Genomic DNA, 22,963 nt, shown 5'->3' on the forward strand with positions numbered 1-22,963 from the left:
AAATATGAAATTAAATACCACATATAATAATGCACATTTAGTATCACCTTTAAACGAGGACAAAGAGTTAGCTTGAAAAAGGGTAATACTTCATGGCAAACCAAGATTTTCATATATTTATATGAAAGCATCCTCAGGTAGTGTATATTCATGATTGATCAAATCATCCCCCAGTGGAAGGGAAGGGCCATACTGACCGATCGAAGTTTTACATAGGAATACATAGGAAATATCCTTAAAATCTTCTCAAGAATGAGACGTCATGATTAGTCATATAAATATAAAAGCATCCTCAGGTAGTGAAGATTCATGTTTGGTCAAATCATGATCCCCAGTGGGAGAGTAGAGCCATAAAGGGCGATCAAAGTTTTACATGGAAATATGAGTATAGGAAAATATCATTAAAAATTTTCTTCTCGAGAAATGTAAAACCATAATTAATCATTAATATGAAACCATCGTCGGGTATTGTAAATTCAAATCTGATGAAATTGTGACCCCCACCTGGGGAGGGAGGGGTCTTAAGATATACATAGGAATATATGGGATAGATCTTTAAAAATCTTCTTCTTAAGAGGAGCAAAGCCATGATTAGTCACATAAACAAAGAAGCATCCTCAGGTAGTGTATATTCAAGTTTGTTTACAACGTGACCCCTAGGGGTAGGGTGGGGCCACAATAGAAGACAAAAATTTATAGGAACAAATCATAATTTTTTTTTCAAGATTTGATTAATCAATAAATATGGAAGCATCCTCAGTTGGTGTTGATTCAAGTTGTTCAGATCATGGCACCCCCTCCCTAACCCCACCTCACCCCCACCGATGGGAGGGGCTTAGGTTGGGATCACTTACATATTTAAACTTTTAATATGTAAATCCTGAACTAATTTCTGCTTTTTCATAACTAATGTGCTTGGAGGATCGATGTGAGCCAAGGGCCTTTTGTTTGCATGTTAATATGAGAGAGAAGAAGAAGGAACGGTTTGGCTCTTTGTGCCCTAAAAATTAAATTATTTCAAAAAGTTATAGAATTGGCTTAATAGTAGTTGAGTATATGAATGTTAAAATCATGAAGAAACACAGCATGAAGGAGGACCATTCTGGATATATGACGTCATAATTTGGTACATTTGTAAGTTTTTAACAGAAAAAGCCTCAAAATGACTAATTTCTGGGGTTATTTTCCTCAAGAAAAAAGTGTCCAAAGCCTTCGCGCACTGCAATTTTCGGATATGTTGTGTAAAATCTTTTGAAAAATCATGTTTCGGAAAATCTTTGTGGACGATGCATGTGCCCTATATTATCTGAGAGAACATTTCACTGAAAATTGATATGTCCTCTGCAACTTTTTACAAAAATACGGGGAAATGCAAAAGTTTATGCCTTCATAATTAGCCTTTAGGAAGATATATGAGAAATAAAATTGAATGTTCTTACTGCAAGGAATTTCAACGACTCAGAAAACATGAATTTTAATTTCTTACATGACTTTCATATTATTGAAAAATACAGGGCCAGATTTGTGTTGAAACCGTACAATTTTCTTTCGCACTTCGTAACAAAAAACAAGGATATCCAAAAAAAGTTACACTTTCAGAACCATTCTTTGGTAACCATTTGATTTTAAAATTCATTGGATTTTTATACATTTTGAGTTAAAACAAGTATTTCACAGCTTTTCATATATATGACATTACACAATAATGCATCATTACACCATAAAGATTATTTTGTCTGTATGCTCATCAGATTTCGTAAAAAATGGCAAAAAGTACAAAATATTCAAATACATGGAATTTGTTCAGCCTTCTCTTTTATAAATGTAAAAATATTTACCTGACAAGCATATAAGTCAAGCAATCATGTTACAAAAAAAAATGTGAAGATAACGAAAAGTGATCGATCTCATAAAAATTACAAACAATACAAATCTATGAACAGGGGAACCCGGACGCCTTGAAATTCCATGGTAAGATTTGGCGCCTATCAGGAGTAGGCATCCCCTGTTGACCGCTAAAAATATCTAAAATGAAAAGGGTGTAAAGATAATAATGAAAAAAGATATAATGTGACCTTGGGAATCGGATTAGTGTTGTCAAAACGGGAGACATTTAGTATCTGGTTAACCGCTCATCTCGATCGAGTACCCGGTTACTCGAAAAGTTTTTTTTAAGAACACTGAACATCGTTTTTTATAAGATACATGTTTTGATTATATATATATATATATATATATATATATATATATATATATATATATATATATATATATATATATATATATATATATATATAGGTACAAATTTAAAAAAATGAAAACGTTTAGTAAAGCTTTAGCGCTTTCATTTTCAATCTTCAGAAGCTTTACAATAGGTAACCTATTGTAAAGCTTCTGAAGATTGAAAATGAAAGCGCTAAAGCTTTACTAAACGTTTTCATTTTTTTAAATTTGTACCTATAATTTTCCGAGCACTGTGGATTTATATATAATTTCAATGTGTGTGTATATATATATATATATATATATATATATATATATATATATATATATATATATATATATATATATATATATATATATATATATATATATATATATATATATATATATATTTATCTTCTATAACGTTTGTTGAATCGTTATAATAATTTTATTTGAAAACAATTTGATGCATGCGTTCATTATATTCAAAAGGTAAAATTGTGATAAAACATGGTCAAAATAGAGTAAACATATGAAATTAAAAGGCTTTTCTTCTTCTTCAATCGTCATTTCGACACAAACAAAACATTCCGAAAAAAAGCCTCAGTTTCCATGTCCCGGGGAAGTTTTCTTTCAAAGTGAAAAATAATCCTTTTTCGTAATATAAGCAGAACATTACTTGCTAAATTTTACTGATAATGAATTTTAATGAAATTCCTTTTTAAATAATTTAATTCCTTTATTTTTACAGTTGCAAATGTTTTCTTTTATATAACACTATTAAAAGCAACGCGTATCTATATATGAACACGGGTTCCTCGCGTCATAAACGTTCGCCGTAATTTCTCAGTGACGACATAAAGGGTCGACGCGCCATCAATGGATCAAATACGTGCCGTTGAGTTTAAAAAATAAAACATTTTACGCGGTAAAGATTATAATCAGGAAAATATAAAATATGAACAAGTCATAAATGTAAATATAAATAATAATGAAGGGCTTTATGGTAAATTTGATCTCGTGACCAACCCGTATTTATATCCCGATAGATGTTTAAAAATGATACCTTATTTCCTAAATATCTACATTTCCTAATAAACAGCTGGTAAAATGATACTGGCGTTAACATATGTATGATATGTTTGCGAGAATTTGGTCTTCATAAATCGATCTACTGAGGGGCAGATACAAAAAAGATCATGATAATTTTGCAGAATATACTGTAAATATAACCATATTAATGTTGATTTTTTATTCAATAAAAATTAAAGTATGTCAGGGTTGAAAAATTTAGTGTAATTAATATGTCTAAATTTTAACGTTCTGCTATGGAGAGGCCGCGAATAACAGTTTTTAAAATCTTAGCAAATTTCAACGTAACTTTCGGTTATTGCAGTTGCATATGTAAGGCAGTCGTTTTTCCAGAGATTATCCGAATGTGACTTACATTCATTCCGAGCACGTACTATATCACTACCTTAATATGAGAATACATGGACGGGTCCAAGGGCAGCCATTTTCATAATTTTAAATTCCATTTAACTCTGAATTTATCACTTTGTTCAAACTAGCTGAATTCAATTTGAATTCAATTCAATTTGGTTCGTTTCAAAAGAAAAAGTGGTCTATAACTCGAACCTAGTATAACAGATAAAGTTATTTACGTTTTTGAACATCTTGTATAATGGCCTAGACTGATGCAAAATTCATTCTTACTGAAATATATTTTCATAAGATATGCTGTTACATTCCTAGGCACCTGATCCTACCTCGGGAATTTTCGGTTGTACGTGTTTTATGCCTTGTTCACAAATCTGTATGTTTGTAGGTTTTTTAAAGATCGACCACTGTTTGTTTTGTTTACATTTTCATTCACGCAAAACCTTTTTATGGCCTCTTCACATACATTCATCATAGCATGTACTATTTCTCGTTTTTAAGGCATATTTTCGGTTCAATTGAAGGCTATTCACTTAATCTACATGCCTTTACACACAGAATAAAAAATAGTGCTGTAAAAAATATAAACATCATTGTCAATAAATCTGATATCAGTTGAGTCCCTGCTGTCAGAATTCAATGAACATTGTTTAGTATAGATTTAAGCATTACTCTTTATATTTTGGACGTGGGATACACAACATTAGTTGTTTAACGTTCGCTTATGCAAAATTCTAACTGGAATCCTTGACAGCATCAGTTTTCACATGTCATGCAAAACTCGAGACCACTATTCTTATAAAAAAATTGTGCTTTGTTCTGCTATGCATGCACTATACCTAGATTGTGGTCAGGGTTTGAAACATGGTGCACTAGCTGGAGGCGAGTGCACCATGTTTCAAACCCTGACTGCTATTTAGGCATAGTGCATGCAAGACAAACCACTATTGTTATTATTATGCTGACTGTTGTATAAAACGACAATATTTTCTACATTTCCAATGTTTCATCACCTCTTACAAACATGTTAGTACACCCCTTTTATGTCACGTTGTGCTACATGCATGTCATTTTTTTAGTGTTTCATGCAATAAGGTATAATGTACAGATAAATTCAAAGAATTTGAGTTGAGTGAAGGGAAAAAAGTTGCAAGAAGCTATTTTAGAAAAATTATTTTGTTTATTTTTTTTTCTTAAGGTGTTAAATATTTGAAATTAAGTTTATATACTGAAGGGGAAAAACGCAGGGTAACATAATATGCGAAAAGTTTTTGACTGTATAACAGAAAATTATGAAAATTGGTCAGAGGCATATCTTGGTTACTGTGCATTAAAATCAGTGTTCAGAACTAGTCAACCGTGAAATGTATGACGTCACATAAGGAAAGTGGTAAGAAGCCGAAAAGACGTGCATATCGATGACGACATGTTTTTCAACACATTTCGTAGTACCATTTGCTGCACTTAAGTTATACACATTGTTTAGATATTTACAGTCGATTTGCATTTCTTGAAATCAAGGTACGGTTGACGGAAGTACCATGGGGTCTAACTATTGCATTGCCTAAGTAAAGATAAAGGCAACTACAGGTTTCTGTGCAGTTTGTTGTGAATTTTTCCACAATAGAACGTCTTACCCGTCCTCAGAGAGGGCGTAGAAAGGTTTCCAACCAACCTTGACGATGACGTTGACGTTTAACAGCACCACGTCAAGATTGGGCAATTCATCCTGCCACCTGTATAATCACCATCACATTACCCTAAAACTGTTATCAATACAGCAGGCTATCATCCCAAAACTAAAGAAAATCGATTGCGCCATTTTGGTTTGTGAGCTCGTCAACTTTATGTTAGTGTTCCTCTAACTCGCGCATGCGCGACGTTTGCCCATTTTTTGGTTCATGTTAACCCCCTCCCAATGCTGGCAGGGCTTGTCAAGATTTTCTCACAAACAATCACATTTATCCACTTGACTGGTTTCCGTCAAGTCCATCTTTTTCGCATCAATGGGACTACGTGGACGATAGGGTTTAAAACTTGCAAGCTGGTCCCAATCAATTAAGGGCTGCCTTCTCAGAGGGGGGGGGGGGGGGTACCGTCATATGAGTTTCAATAACTCATGAATTATTGGGGAAAATCAAATGAGATTTTGGTTACATTTTTATTAAAGATGATTTTAAATGTTAGATAGGAAAACTAGAAAATACGTCTGAAATATATAATCTTATTTCACCTAAAAAGTTTACCCTGCGTTTCTTTTTTCCTTTCAGTATATATATATTAAAATACATAGTCATAAATAATGGCGTCTGTGGCTAAATCGGTAGCACATCGGACTGACAGTCTAGGGGTCGTAAGTTCGATCCTCTGCGTGAGTGATGTCCGATTTTAGAAAATGAAGTCGTGCACTTCTTCGCTATAGTGTATATAAATCCTTAGAACACCATGCGAAAATAGTTGGGTATTGATTATATAGAGACAAACTGATAGGAAGCCTAATAATATGGCACCATCACTACCCAGGAGACCGTATCATTATCAATCTCACACATTTATAATTTATACAAGATATGTTTTGACATTGCCCCTGACAAACACCCTACAAAGGGACACTTTCTCACTGCAGGAGCACAGTCCGCACAGCAGGTTATGTGACCACACGGCAGGAAGACAATTGAGGCCTTCTTCTCCATACAAACCCTACACATCAAACTCGAATCTTCACGTTTAAGAGACTCTAAATCTGTAAGCGAAAGATAAAACAAGTGTAGTTCACATTGATAAGCCTTGCATTAGTTCCTTTTGCAGCAATTTATTTTTAAATAAGCGTAACTTTTCTTAATCTTTAGCATAGAATCATCTATATTTTTAAAAATTAATATATGCACATACTACGTGTATTTAAATTCTCATGTAACAGTTGTTCGATTTTTTAAAATAATTTAAATGATTTCAATTATCTATGTAGATATACAGTGAAAAGTGTCTAATTCGACACTTGTGCAATTGTTTTCACCTTTATTCCGACCTGTATGTCATTCCCATTTTACTAGTTTCTTATGGTCCTAACATTGTGCATAATGACCTTGTTAGCAAATATAGCATGTCATTAGATCGTACGTTGGCTGACGAGTTTCATACCAAATTTTAGGACTTTGTTTTATACTCAATTTGACTGAGAAATGTTCCTTCTATCTTTACATAGGGCTCACGCTGGTGTGACCGGTCAACAAGGGGTGCTTACTCCTGGTAGACACCTGATCCCAACTCTGGAATTTTCAGGGGTCCGTGTTTTATGCCCTCTTTACATATTTCATTGTTTATTGATTTTTTAAGATCGATCAGTGTTCATTAGCTTCACCTTTTTCATGTATAAAGAGCAATACTGGGACGTGTGGCGGTTCATTTTGTTACCCCATACATAATGTTGCGGCAAACACATTGCACCTGTTATTTCAAAATCTCTATGTAGAAAGGTAGAGATGAAGGCATAAATGGATTATTTTTAAAATTTCATTTGTAGATCAAAGCAACCAATGAATAATATCAAACTCTCCCTAAATAAATATTTAACTATGTAACAATCATCTCTCTCCATTATTAAGTTACATTATGTTTTTTTTCAAAAATACATTTATTGGTAAATAACATGAAAGAATAGTTGTTATTGCTTTTCGTAATTTTGTTTCCAATGTAACATATGTATTATATATTATATACATTCAACTTTTGCAAAAAATCATTGACACTTCTCTGCATTGATGCAAATGGGAAAATGTTCATAATAAGACTTTAAACATGTTCGGAAGGTATTTTTTATACTTAAGAATGTGTTACTATGATACCATGATACATAGCAACACATTTTTGCCTTAAATAAGTTTATAGTATCACATAATTTTATTGTTCAAAAAAATCCTTTGGCGTCATCTCTATATTTTTTTAAAGCCATTGATTGGATTGTTTACATCAGTAATGACATATGCAACGGTACGTGCTCAATTGTAGGACTTAATGCGAATAAATATGAAAACTTACCTCTGCTCGATATCGACTGTTCAAGGAAACCCGTCTCCACTCTTTGTAAGCGTTCAGGGGACGATGATTTTTGGTTATCACCTAGTTCGAAAATAACTTCGAGAATTTCCTGTGTAGAAACTCTGTGTTTATCTACCAAAAAACAAGAATGAAACATTGAATGAAAAATTTATGAAAATTCTTAAGTGAAATTTTGAAACATAGAAAATTCATTGAGTATTTAAGAAATTCCGACATTGAACTCAGCATGTTTTGAAGACTTTTTAGGTAATATACAGTACAATTTTCATAAAATAAAGTATGAAAAAAGTTGATAATATATCTGTTTTGAGGTAGTAAAGAGGAAATACTCTCGTTATATAAAATTTTATAAATATTTACAAATAGGCTAACATTGCAAAAAAAAGAACTTTGATGATTGGATTTCTTGGGTATTCCTAATCGTGTTAATAATATTATTACCTCTGCTGATGATACTTCTGGCTGCCTTTATATTCTCGTCGCTGTATCCCATTTCTTTAATGCTTTTTGCAACGGTTGATTTCATAATCTCTTCTTTAGAATTCCTTTCATCATTTGAATCTGTACCAAATAATTAAATCTTGCTTATGACAAATGTACTTTATTTACTCGCCCATAAATAAGGAAGTTACTTATTGGTTACAAACCTGCATAGAATACAGTAAAATACATGTACAGAAAATGTCGACCTCTTAACGACCAATGGTTGCAGGTTTCTTGTTTATTTTTAAATTTTACGCAATAATGACGTTCTCCTAAATATTAAGTCAAGAAAGATTAATCTTTGTTGGATTGTTTATGCTCATTTAATGTTTTTGCAATGTTAAATGATTTTTTTCTTTCTGATGAGCATACGTATTGTGTAAAATGCATACTTTTTCCCTCTGGCTTTCACATTTTGAAAAATAATCTACTTTTTCCTGTGTACATATGGGCTTCCAAATGTGTAAAATCTCTTTTTTTTTTCCCGTGTGATCTATAAACTTCCATTTGGTGTTATCTTATCAACTCTGTTAAGGAACGCAATGGGAAAGGTGATCTTTATCCTTTGTTAATTTGCATCACATTTAATAAACACTGTAATAATAGTAAGTATAAAATTGTAGGAATTGTCATATATTACCAATAATAAATAGGTTTGTATCGCACTTAGTGCCAGTTACATCGGTCATATTAGCTGTGTGGCACGTAACTGGTGTGAAAATAGAATTCTTATGCTGAATGTAGAAAATGCCGCTAGTGCGAGGGCATCCGGTTGTTTTTTGGCCATAAAAATTTATAAGTATTAAAAGAGGTTTACATCCTTTACCTGTAAAGTGTTGAGAGCTAGTTCGACCTGTAAATTTGTTGAAAATATTGTCAACAATGCGTGAAAATAGAAAAAAATCCATTTCGCCTCTACATCGTTGATTCAAGAATACATTCTTCAGACCAGAATCAACTCTCTCAGCACTTTATAAAAAACAAATACATATTGTAATTCATATTCCGAATTAAAATTAAACAGTCTAGTCCATGCCCTTGAATTTTTTAGGTTTTTCGGGAATATCCTTCTAGTATTAGCGATTTTCTTTACATTCTATGATGGTGTGCAGCTCTATAAGGCCTTAAAGAATGAAAACATATATAAATTATTGTTCTTAAGAAATGTTTAGTTTCCAGTTTCATTGATCAGATTTGAAGTATGACGATGAATTATTACTTTTTTGAATGAATGTATGGAGATACCGAACAGTATTCAAGCTAAAAAGTCCATTAAAAAATAAAAAAAAATTGGAGCAGAGCGAACACGGACCTCTAAAACAGAGGTGGGATTAAGTGCCATGGAGGAGTGAGTTCGAGCACCCCCTGCCGACCGGTCACACCCGCCGTGTGCTCCTTGTCTTGATCGATAAATAATGGAAAAATTCGTCGACAATTCAGTGTGTAAATAATGGCATAACAATTAGTATGAAACAGCATTTGACTTAATGATAAATTGTATTTGCTGACAAGGTCATTGAATCGACCATAGACCTTACGAAATGATGACGTTAAACGAGACTGCTTATATGTGTATATATGATATACACCCCAGATGCAGGTGAAGAAGGTATATTGCTGCATAAGTAATGGAAGGTGACGATTAAAAAGTCATGTGTGTACATATGGGCTTCCATATATTGTGAATAATATCCTTCTACCCTGCGTACGGGCGGGCTACTATGTACATATTAGCTTTCAAATAATATAAAAAACCAGTTTCTCTGTTTTGTATGCCCATTTATATAACTTACCTGCATCTTATAAAAAAAATGCTTAAAGGTATTCCATCCTTACAGCAACAGATTTAATGAAATTGAATACATAACAGACATTTACGGGTTGAATACTCTGTCGACTCGATATATTCCGATGAGGTTGAAATAAGAGATACCACAGATTCTGACACGTCTGTTTCATATTTGGATATTTACATGAAAAAGACATTAATGGTAACCTAACAACAAAGCTTGACACATCTGTTTCATATTTGGATATTTTACTTGAAAAAGACGTTAATGGTAATCAAACAACCAAGCTTTATGATAAACGTGATGACTTTAAGTTTTCAATCGTCAACTTCCCTTACATATGCAGCAATATACCTTCATCACCTGCACACGGGGTATATATCTCTCAGTTGATTCGATACTCAAGAGCATGCTCTACGTATGTAAAATTTCTAAAACGAGGTAAATTACTGACAAAAAAGTTGATGAAACAAGAATATCAGCTGTCTCGTTTAAAGTCATCATTTCGTAAGTTCTATGGTCGATACAATGACCTTGTCAGCAAATACAATTTATCATTGAGTCAAATGCTGACTGACGTTTTTCATACTAATTGTTAGGCCATTATTTACACACTGAATTGTCAGCGGATTTTTTCGTTATTTCCCGATCATGACAAGGAGCACACGGCGGGTGTGACCGGTCGGCAGGGGATGCTCACTCCTCCAAGGCACCTGATCCCACCTCTGATGTTTGGAGGTCCGTGTTTGCTCTGCTCCTATTTTGTATTGTATAATGGACTTTTGAGCTTGAATACTGTTCGTTATCTCCATATATTTCATGATAAACGTGATGACTTCAACTTTTCAATCGTCAAATTCCCTTTCCTATGTAGGAATACCCCCTCATCACCAGCATATGGGGTTTATGTCTCTCAGTTGATTCGATACGCAAGAACATGCTCTACGTATGAACAGTTTCTTAGACGAGACAGGTTCTTGACAGACAGATTGATGAAACAAGGATATCAACAGTCTCGTTTGAAGTCACCATCTTGCAAGTTTTACATGTACGGTTGATACAATGACCTTGTCAGAACATACAACCTATAAATGAGTCAAATCCTGACTGATGTATTTCTTACTAATTGTTAGGCCATTATTTATACAATGAACTGTCTACGGATTTTTCCGGGATTTTTTTCTCGATCATGACAAAGAGCACACGCAGGTGTGACAGGTCGGCAAGGGATGCTCACTCCTCCATGGCATCTGATCCCATGCACCTGTTTAATTTTGAGGTCCGTGTTTGCTCTGCTCCAACTTTGTATCGTTTCATTGGACTTTCGAGATTAAATATTGTTCGTTATCTTCATATCTCATTACATTTAGACATTTATTCCAACTTATTACTATTAGCATGTAAGAATGGGATGTATTTTAATTTATGACTTTGAATTTTGGTATCTCCCTCTGTTTCAAATTGAGAAAAAAAATCAATTTTAACAAACTTACCCGGTAAAAAAAATCGTGTTCATTGGATATTCTATTTAGAATGTTTTAATGCATCTTTACTTCACAGTATTTATTCATATTCTTATTATTTGAATTTTTATTTTTGAAAATTCGCTTTTTCCCATAGACATCAATGCAGTCTTTTTTAATTAATTAGTGCTTAGTTAATTACTTTTTTTAAACTTTCTCCTGGTTAATCCTTTTCTACTGTAAAATGCTTTAAATTGATGTTATGCAATTAGTATAATGTACGTGATGAACATTTAAGGATAAAGAATTTGGTCTTATTAGGGATGGAAAACCTTAAATCTGTAACTTACCGGCCTCTTTTTCCTGTGTAGCATCAGCAGCATTTACGTCGTGTGACTTACCATTCACCTGTGGTTCTGAATTTTCTTCCTGAGAGCAAAAAATGTATTCAAATTATATTATACTAATAAATGTGAAATATCTCTGCATACATGTATCTTATTCTCCATTCCCTTATTCATAACGAAATATATACGAGTTAAGTAAGTTAAAATAAATGAGACACAATTCTTCAAACATATTTTCATCTCTTAGACAAAGGCACTAGAATTTAACAATTTCCATTTAAAAACATCTTCCATCAAAATATGTGTTGTTTTTGCATTGAAGCAAATATAACTGATATATATTTATTTGAGCTACCTTTCCAAACATTATGCGGTACAAAATCCGTTGATAGATTTAGAAACAAAACACTGAATACTATATCTTTAAAGAATGCGTTAACAACATCATCAATATAATAATTGATTGATTAAATATTGTTTTATGTTCCGTTCGAGAATTTTTCACCCATATAGAGACGACGCCATATACCGGTGAAAGGCTTCAAATTTAGACTATGCTCGGCACCTAGGACCATTGAGCAGAGAGGGATTTTTGTCGTGCCAAAACCAGCCGTGACACGGGGCCTCGGCTTTTAAGATCTCATTCGAGAAACCCAAAACTTTCACTTAAAAGTGCCTAGTGCTTATTGAAGGAAGTTGCTACCTATTTTTTTCGACTTAGGGTACGCGCGTCTGGGGTTGGAACCCACGACTTAACGATCACGTTGCAAGCGCTTTACCGACAGAGCTACCATGACGATTGAAAACTGTAAAAAAAAAAAAAAAAAAAAAAAAAAAAAAAAAGAATGATGCATTTCTACATCATTGGTGCTCTATCAGGACGCTGAATTTGATAGAGACATACAGAGGGATTGTAAGAGAATACACATTGTTGACAAGAACTCACCATTTCTTTATCTCTGTGATAAAATGCATCGATAAATTGCTGTCCACGTTCTTGTCTCACGAACGTGCATTTACTAAAGAAGCGAGCGTGTTCGACCTAAAAAGAAATGTAAGAGAAAAATAAATATGCATTCTTTTACAGAGGCATGTATGTACAAGGCTACGTTTTAAGTAATGATGATTTTGGTTGTGTTTCTATTTAGCATATAAAATATTTTATATGATAAAAAAAATACGAAAAAAATACGTAATTCTGAAGTTGATATTAATTAAAAACATGTTTGAGTTTCTGATTGACAATAGCTATGTAGTTTTAAGAGATCAGGTCTTCCAACAATCTGTTGGAAATCCCATGGGTAAAAACTGTTATTAGCAGACCTATTTTTGTAGTTATATGAAGCAGAATTTATTCAAAAATTTCTACATGAGAAGAAGAAAATACTTGCTGTGGTGTTCAACTCGACATTTAGATATATTGACGATGTATAATCAATTAACTGTTCATATTTGGATATTTAACATGGGAATTACTTTAATGGTAATCTAACAAGTTTCATGATAAACGTGATGACTTCAACTTTTCATTCGTCAACTTCCATTACTTATGTAGCAATATACAATTATCACTTGCATATGGGGTTGATGTCTCTAAGTTGATTCGATACGCAAGTGCACGTATAAGCAATTTGTAAAACGAGGCAGACTATTAACAAGCATATTGATGAAACAAGGATAAAAAAGTCTCATTTGAAGTCATCATTTCGAAATTTTTGGTCGACACAATAACCTTGTCAGCAAATACAAACTATTATTGAGTCCAATGCTGACTGACGTATTTCATAATTAGTCCATTCTTTGCAAACTGAATTGTCTACAGATTGTTTTTCTCCACCATGACAAGGAACATACGGCGGGTGTGACCGGTTGGCAGGGGATGCTCACTCCTCCATGGCACCTGGTCCTACCTCTGTTTTAGAGGTTTGTGTTTCCTCAGTCTGCTCCTGATTTGTATTGTTTGAATGGACTTTTGGGCTTGAATACTGATCATTATCTCCATATATTTCATGCTATGATTTTCTATTTTTCAAGGTCAGGAAAACATATACAGTGCAGGGAACTAATTTTGTTACATAAACCAGCATCAGCATAAGCATTAGTAGCATCAGGATCGAGCTAGCATCAGCATCAGCATTTAAAAAACAGCATTACCAAGATCAGCATCAGCAAGCAAAGGATAAAACCAGCATTGACCTACATAAAATCAGCATTATCCCACTAGCATCAGAAAATAAATGAGTTTTAATTCAGTAAAAAATTAAAAAAGAAAGAAAGAATATTGGTTAAAGTATTCACATTATTGATACATAGTGAGATATTATGATCAAATAATTGTAAAAGGCACTTTTATTGCTTTAAACGGCAATGCTGAAATTCATTATCTACTTCCGGTAGCATTGACCTAATTATAAAACAGCATCAGGATAAGGATTACTAGCATTAAATCAGCAAGCAAAGGAAGCATTCAAATCAGCAAGCAAAGGAAGCATTCAAATCGGCATTGATGCTGTAACAAAATTAGTTTCCTGCACTGTAATGAGCCTCACTTGCTTTGCAACGAAAATTAAAAAATCTAATTTGATTTAACTAATAACATCACTTTTTGATTCTATCCTTTGAATCTGTGAAAATTTCATCAATATATTTATACGAGAAAACCCCATCCTTAATTCTATTTTTGCTTCTCATCGATCAATAAATTACCACTTAAGATAACAAATAAATTTTTGATAATATAAAGTACTATTTGTATTTCAAGGACAAAGATATAACCTTCCATGAGATAAATTTTCTTCTTTTAATCCAATTTTAAGTGCATTATACAATTTTTTACAGAGCACAATTGCATTGATTATATTATTTTTCATCGACACATTTTTTGCATTAACTTTCATTCTTTTGTTCTCAAAAATTAATCTCAAAATACGTATTTGTTATGAAACAAATATTTAGCGAAGTAAATTTAACATACCCAAGGGTCATCCTCGACCTCCCAATTCCTCAATCCTCCTCCACAGAAAAAACACCGTGTGTTGTCCCCTTTACCATCGTAGAAGAATCCTGCCAGAGCCATGTCACGTGGGGCCTGTGCCTTAGATGGCGGCCATTCAGTAAAAGAACTGATTCTTTTTGATAAGATGGCGTAGTCTGGATACTTAGGGCGTTCAAAATTGATCCTCGTCGGTGCTTTTGACTGGATCTCCTTTGCTGGTGTGTTAGAAGCTGTAGAAGAAGTTTCACCTTTATGTTGATATCTTCCGGTAGTAGAAATATCACTTTGAATTCTTTTCGGGGGGTTCTTCATCTTTCGGCTTCTTTGATTTGAATCTACACCTTTACCGTACTGTTCCGATAAATGAGGAAAACAAACTGAAGTAATCTACTAAGCTTTTCACATTAATACAATAATATGTGACGATAGAAACTGTAAGATTTTTACTTAATATTGTTCAAAATTGTTTTACCTGCACCTTAGAAAACCTCAATGTACTAGTACTGTGTGAAAAGCAAGATAATTTTTCTGAAAGATGTTCATGATCGGGACTTTTCTCTGTTGGCAAAGTTTCTGTTTCCATGCTCTGAGAACGCTCAAAAGACTCTGTTCTCTTGTCATCAGGTAACTCATTTATAAACTTAAGATTTTCATGAGCAGAAACCTTTTCTTTACCTATGAAAAGTAAAATTTACATTATAGTTTATAATGGAATAATACACAATACAAACCTAGAACAAACAGAACTTTAAAGGACCATTTTCTATAAGGCCGTTTTGCGGCCTACAATGACTTCAAATTTTCAAGTAATATTTTTTCCCTTTAGAAACTGCATGAATCAGTAGGCTAATGATCCAGCTTAATGATAAATGTTGATTGGTTAATGAGGCTATGGTATTTGTTACGATATAAGGTCACAAAGTAATGTACTATCAGTCCGTATTAGCATAAGGGTAATGGGAAATCTCAGGAGGGTTGGCATGATAAGGCAACTCCTACACATGTCATAACCACCTTAAACCAACACCATAATTTACGTGTAAACTTTTTATAAACATAAAAAGTGACTAGCAAAATATGAACTTGGATTAAGGTGGTTAAGAAATGTAAATAAAAACTTTTTGCTTCATTTCTATGATATTTGTAGGAAAATCTAATAAATGAAAATGAAGGCTATCAGCTTATGTAGACTATTTCATATTCTAAACTTTCAGTTAGAGCACATGTTTCTGTTGAATAAACCAAACAAAATGTATGTCACGCATTTTTATTCGAAAAATGTCAACTTTTTACCAAAAAATCTAAAATAAAAGTACTGGAAAGACTGGAAGTTATGAAATTACACGTGAAAACAATATTTTTTAAATTGTCTGCTAGAAATAAAGAATTTTTTTTTACATACTCAGGTGTGAATACAAGTTTTTATTATAATTTTCATTTTCTAATTATCATAGTTTAGTTTATTTATGCTACATTTTTTGCATTTATTCCTTTGTAGCAACCCATCCTGTTAGTACTAGAAGTGATAAAAGATATTTATATTGTACTGAGAAGATACATTTGCTATTTGTTTTATTAACTTATTTTTCTATAGGTACACGGTCATGTAACTTTTATAGATAGGGAACTACTGATGGGATGGTTACATAATGGGAATTCTCACCTCAACTTTTCAGAAGGACCCTCATATTTTTTACGTATGAGTGACATAAGATCCAATATTTTCTGTTACCTGGATGTTGAGAGGACTCAATCTACTTGGATTCAGGAAGCAACAAACTTCTTTGGTAGCATTATTAGCTACAAGAACAGCAGTTCTGTCTTAAAGAATGAAATGTCAAGGGGGAGTGGGGTCCGTATTGTTACATGTGATTGATAAATGAGTGTTGCATTTTAGAATTTTTCACCCAAATGAAGAGATTATCCGCTGTAGGTGAATTTTGATTTATGCATGATTTCATTATTGACGCGACCTTCTTTTTTAAATAATATCCAAAAGACCCATGACTTTGACGCCGACGACTTAGCAAAGGAATAGTCACTAGCCGCGTTAAATGCCTTAGTTTTTGACACGGCACTGGGAACAAGAATTGAACCCTTAGGCCTCAAGGGTTCGAATCGATCATCAAACCCTTAGGGCCCATTTTGTACCTGAGATGTTAGTCCGTGGATATACTAAAACTTTTAATATGCATCATGAAAGGAGCTGTCAAAAATCTTCCCCGTTTTATGTAGTGCCGTTACAAGGGGACAGAAACTTGATTTTTACATATACATATGTTTATTATATTTTAGATAGCATTTTTAATTAAAAATATTGTTATACATAGGAAATGAAATGAAATCAAAGCAATTCTTACGTTGTTATCTCATTGTTCACAATATATTTTTAATACAGCTATTCTTAGTTTTCTATACTCACTACTCATATAATCAATCAACACGCACTTGCATTAATTATTTAATCCTGCACGTTAATGCATGTTAATGGAGTCTTTATTTTTTCTTAATTTAGAATCTATTTTATTTATACCAACTCAGTTTTTATTTAATCACGAACAAAAGTCCTTCAATGTTTTCAACAATTGATACACAACTGAGTGTGGTTAATAGATACTTCGAAACCATACGCAGTACAGTTAAGGCAACATTTTCTATTAAAAGGCACCAAAAAACGAGACACTTAAAGTTCAACCGTCTTATTTTTTAGTATGAAACTCTATCTGAAATATCTTAATGGCTTTATGAAGAGTTTGTCCATCGCTTTTCACATCGGTATTTTTTGTCATCATGTGACCCTCTACAGTCACGTGAGCTCCGATTTTAGGTCAAAATATGAAATGTCAAATTTAACCAAAAAGTGCAAGGGCAAGGCATACAATATTTGAACTGTACAATGTTTCATTGTGTCCCTTAGAATCTATTCTATCGAAAAACTGATGCTCATTCAGTCAGATTTCTGAGATATTTAAGTTATTCATTGAAAACAAACACCAGTATTCAAAAATAGGGTATTTTTCATCATTTAATCAGAAATTTTAAATTGCCTAATGAATTCTAAAGAAATGAGCATCACTTTTTAAAAACTATACAATAAAGTAAAGAATTTAAAATAAAAACCTACCTCTTGGGTTGTCGCCTTGCCCTTGCACTTTTTGATTAAAAATTGAAATCTTAACACAATCATTCTAAATATAGTTTTCAAACGCATCATTGACCCAGCATGGGAGATAACTCTGTGGTACTTAATAGAGTTTGTGTACCTCGCAAATTTTGAACAAATAATACCTACGGACTGTGCTGGGCTTTATTTCATTAAATCAAATCGGTATGCATAAAAAATCCTTGACTTTACTTTGTTTTGTATATCTTCGTTCTTTTATACGCTACACAAGACGTACATGTATTTGACACCTACCGCATTTCCTCCGTTCGTCAACAATAGGCCTAAAATTTGCCGCAACATCATGTAAATCAATTGGAAAATGCCCATGGTTAAAAATATTGAAAGATTCAATCATTTGTAATACAAAATAGACAGCCGCTATCAATGATAAAATATTTATTCTTCCCCATTAGACACACAGAAATAATATCTCCAACAGAACTTAGGTTTTTTTTTTTTTTTTTAAATACATGTGTGATTAATTTAGTTATCAAACCTTCAACTGTTTAGTGATTCTAGACTACGTTAAAAGTTTTAAGAACAGGAGGAAGGGACTGGGGTGCTTACTCCTGTATTTAATAACCTGTTTTCCTTTCTACAGATCTACCCCCCCCCCTTTCACCAATTTGCCTCTGGCTCCTTTGATACCATTTACCTTACTTGCATGTAAAAATAAATTATTAAACAGTGTTTACATCAGGTTTTACCTTTTTGGGTATTTAGCACAAATCACATGGGGGGGGGGGGGGGGCTTTAGTCTCATATTTTTGAGTTGTTATCAATCCATGCGCAAACAAGATAATCATAGTAAAACTTTGTAATCAAGAAACATAGCTGTTAAAGAACAGGTGAACACAATATACATGCTGAAATTAAGATCTTGTTGGTATCCAAAAGCACAGACAGGCGCGTAGCCAGAATTGAAGTGAAACGTACACAGAGAACGGCTGGGGTCCGCTTTGAGACCCCCCGTTGGTCCAGGGCGAAGCCCTGATGAGGACCTACATGTAGGGGCGAAGTCCCTGAAAGCTCATGGGTTTTACCAAATATTTCATTCAAAATCATGCCATTTCGATTTTCTTTAGAAAATACAAGACATAGTAATATTGTTTTTAACACAAAGTTAAATAATTTATAGTACCTGTAGAGGCTGAATATTTTTTAAAATGATATATTGGTATCATCTACTCTTTTTTAACTTTCAGCAACAAATATAATTAATTTCAATTATTAACAAAAATAATGTTATATTTCAAATCATATTCTAGTGGATCACAGCATTCAATGGTTAATATTTTCTCAAAGATCTTTTAAAAAAATTATCAATGTGTCGTAGAAGAATTACAAATTAATAAATGTTTTAATTGGTTGTGGCAATGATTTAATGAAACATTACAATTTCTTTTTATAAAGACATGGTAATATTAAATTTGAATTTGAATCGAAACAGTACGAGATAAAATAATTTGAAACACAAATATTCGCTGGGTGGTATTGATATTTTTTCTCTTTTCACAAATCTCTCTCTCTTACCCCCCCCCCCCCCATTTTTTAAATTTGAAAACGATGTGTACACATCTGCGTATTTGCGTATAGGCAGTTACGCACCTGTCAGAATACATTCAAGTAAAGATATTCAAATCTTAACAGCCTTCAAACTTTCACACCATTGTACTGTTAAAAATTCAAAGTATTATTTATCTAGAAAATTTATTTAATTAAAAACAGCTTTTCAAATTCAAAGGCAGGCTGTGAAGGGATTTCTGAGCAGGTGCAAAATATTTTAAAACAGTCCACAGTTCAAACAGTTCTTCTGGATGAAATCAATTCTGAAAACAAAATGAAATACCATTATGGAAAGTTCATTGGTGTTTTAAAAGAGTGATACTCAAAACAATGCATTGAGTAACATGGAAAGCATATACATGACTCTACTGTTTTTATTATCAAAACATTTCAATAATCTTGCTAGGAATATGTATGGTTTAGAGCTTATATGGAGCATACCTTTTTATTTTATTGGTGGAAACACTTGCTGCCTGAATAAATTGTTCAAATTGTTTGGGAGTAGCTACAACACAATATATATGTAATGAGTGAGAAACATAATGATTACTATTGTAGAATGAAATGACATTGCATTTTACAAAACAAACCATGCTATACTATATTTTCTGAAATTCATAAAATAAATAGAAACAAACTTTTGATACAAAACTTTTCTGGGAAATTGAAACCTACGACATTTGCAAGAGTAGAATTGGTAGCTATACTTAATTTAAGTAAAAAAAAATCAATAGTATAGAGATAACATTTAATTCTTTCACCTATACAACATTAAAAAAAAATATTTAACACTGGCATACTATAAAATTAATGTGAAATGCTTTAGTGTGATCATACCCGGTGGAGAAATTGATGCATCTATTTTGATAGTTCTAGCTGATGTAAATTCCAGTTTTAACCAGTTCTGTGACAGCTAAAATGACAAAAGAATTATACATATAAACAGTACATAAATACATGTATATACATATAAGACTGACTTAATGTACATGTAGTCAGACAAATGAAAATTCAAACATTTTATCTTCATTAATGTAGAAATTCCACAAATTTACAGCCTAGTGATACAGATAGTAAAAGTTCTATGATTAATTTAAAATATGAAGCACTGGTAAAAACTGAAATCTTAAAATTCACATATTTTTGATTGCCAGAGATATAAATTAAAATTTATAGGGTCTTATACTCTTGTATGTACAGTGCACATACATTGTACACTGTGCAGTTTGACTTCACAAATACATTGTGTGACTGCATCTAAATTATACTATTTGATATCATGACGTGCTGTGCTTATATTATGTTACATGTTTGTACATTGCATGTTTAAAAGTGTGCAACTTTCATAATGTGTGTGTTTTGTTTATGTGTGGGAGGGAGGGGGGGGGGGTTTACACACAAGGCACTGCATTGCAGTTTGTGACGGACTGTAACAATACATCTTATTGTACATGTTCACGGTTATTTTACATCGATGTAAAGAATAGTATGTCTACATGTTAATACATATGCACATACACACCTTAATGAACACAAAGGGACCTTGGGAGGTAGTGCGGATCGTCTCAGTTTTCCATGTGTTCCCGAAATAACGTCATCATCTTCTCATCAAAAAGATAAACAAGGCCCAGGTCTCTTATTTTATCCCTATTCTCTTTAAAGAATGTCTGATTGTTGCATTTATCCAGTGCATATCTCAGCTGCTGTCGCCACGTTTTTAGATGTAAACATCATTCCGTGTCACCGAGTGCAAGCGCTTGACTGAAGCCGAATGCAGCCAAACGACACAATAAAAAGAGAATTATTTCGAAGACGTGTTGTTACTATATAAGAGAAAATCACTAATGTTTATTTATTTAAACCTGAAAATACAGACATTCATTACAAATTCTCGCAATCATCATTAAATAGCTTTTATGAGCTCTATTTCCTTATATGGATCTATCAAGGCGGAGCAACTGTCATGACGTCAAACCTCATTATGACCTCATTACCATATTATCTTCATGTGTAGCCTTAACTGTACTGCGTATTTTTTATATGAGCATTTCATGCATAAAACAGGTAGCTCATCTATAAACTCAATACACAATTACATATAAACCTCATATGAAGTAATACTTTTCAATTAAATGATTATTAAACATTTTTCAACATACTACGGTGTGTATTTTGTAAAGATTTACATTCAAAATATGCAAAATGTGAATGCATCAAAATTCACGTCATAAAAAATATCTTGAACCTTAAAATAAACAACCTTTATATTCATTAGTTTAATTTGATATATGTCCGACGTAAATAGACATTTTTTGATCATTTCAATTTAGAAACATGCATAGAAATCTGATGTTAATAGACTTACCCTCAATTTTTCATTACTTGACCACCATTTGTTACTTTTAAATCACATGACTTAGGTGATCGATGTTGAAAAACAAACACCAGAATCATAAAATAGAATGATTGAAGCTATATAAAATCTCATTTTTAAGTGAATTTATCGTATGCCTGAAAATGAAGGTTTAGAGAATCATCCTTATTTTATGATAAAAATATATAAATGATAAAAAAGAAAGGCAAAGTGACTTTTTTGGTGAAAAGGCAGGGAAGAAAAAATAACACCTATAGGGCTCATCAATTTTATTAAACTAGAAGTCTCTGACGAGACTGTAGCTCTACTGGTTTGTACTTATAACAATGGAAGATAAAAGTAGCACTTGGACTTGAAACTTTGCAACAGCAATTCAATAGAATAATGATCCTAGCATTTATTGCAATCAGACTAAAACAAACTGTAAGAGAAGTAGCCTTTTAAATGAATTTTACAGAAATTTCGATTTTAGTAACCATGGCAACATCACCAACAAAATCAAAAAAACAATAAAGACAATTCTGTACCTTAGTGTAGTCTACTTGTTTGCCAAGTTATACTGAAATCAGACCAAAACTGTAGGAGGAGTAGGGTTTTGAAAGGGTTTCACAGAAATATCTATTTTTAGTTACCATGGCAACACCGTTCATCAAATCAACAATCGATATACAGTATTATGTATTAACGTCTAGTCTACTTGTGTGCCAAGTAATATTGAAATCAGATCAAAACTGTGGGAGGCGTAGCGTTTTGAAAGTTTTTCACAAAAAATTCTATTTTTAATAACCATGGCAACCCCGTTCATAGAAATCAAAAACCGATAAAAAGAATTAAGTATCTTAGTGTAGCCAACTTATGTGCTAAGTCATATTGAAATCAGACCAAATCTGTAGGAGGAGTAGCGTTTTGAATATACTTCCAAGAAATCTCTATTTTTAGTAACCATGGCAACACCGTTCATGGAAATCAAAAACCGATACAAAGAGTTATATATCTTAGTGTAGTCTACTTGTGTGCCAAGTTATATTGAAATCCGACTAAAACTGTAGGAGGAGTAGCATTTTGAAAAAAAAAT

The 22,963-nt window shown here is 32.8% G+C and overlaps 1 protein-coding gene across 1 annotated transcript; it reads right to left on the bottom strand.

The window, feature by feature from the left end:
* Nucleotides 1-5,278: 5,278 nt before the first annotated feature.
* Nucleotides 5,279-15,094, bottom strand: LOC133180676 (baculoviral IAP repeat-containing protein 3-like). Its single transcript, XM_061315143.1, has 7 exons — nucleotides 14,762-15,094; nucleotides 12,734-12,829; nucleotides 11,791-11,869; nucleotides 8,146-8,265; nucleotides 7,684-7,815; nucleotides 6,259-6,388; nucleotides 5,279-5,381 (listed from the first exon to the last, which is right to left on the bottom strand). Exons 1-7 carry the CDS (start codon nucleotides 15,092-15,094, stop codon nucleotides 5,279-5,281), a joined length of 993 nt encoding a protein of 330 aa, XP_061171127.1.
* Between the last annotated feature and the right edge of the window lie 7,869 nt (nucleotides 15,095-22,963).

The sequence above is a fragment of the Saccostrea echinata genome, unplaced genomic scaffold (assembly GCF_033153115.1).
Source record: "Saccostrea echinata isolate AGI-Se365-2 ecotype Australia unplaced genomic scaffold, CSIRO_AGI_Sech_v1 ptg000007l, whole genome shotgun sequence".
In the NCBI taxonomy this organism is placed as follows: Eukaryota; Metazoa; Mollusca; class Bivalvia; order Ostreida; family Ostreidae; genus Saccostrea; species Saccostrea echinata.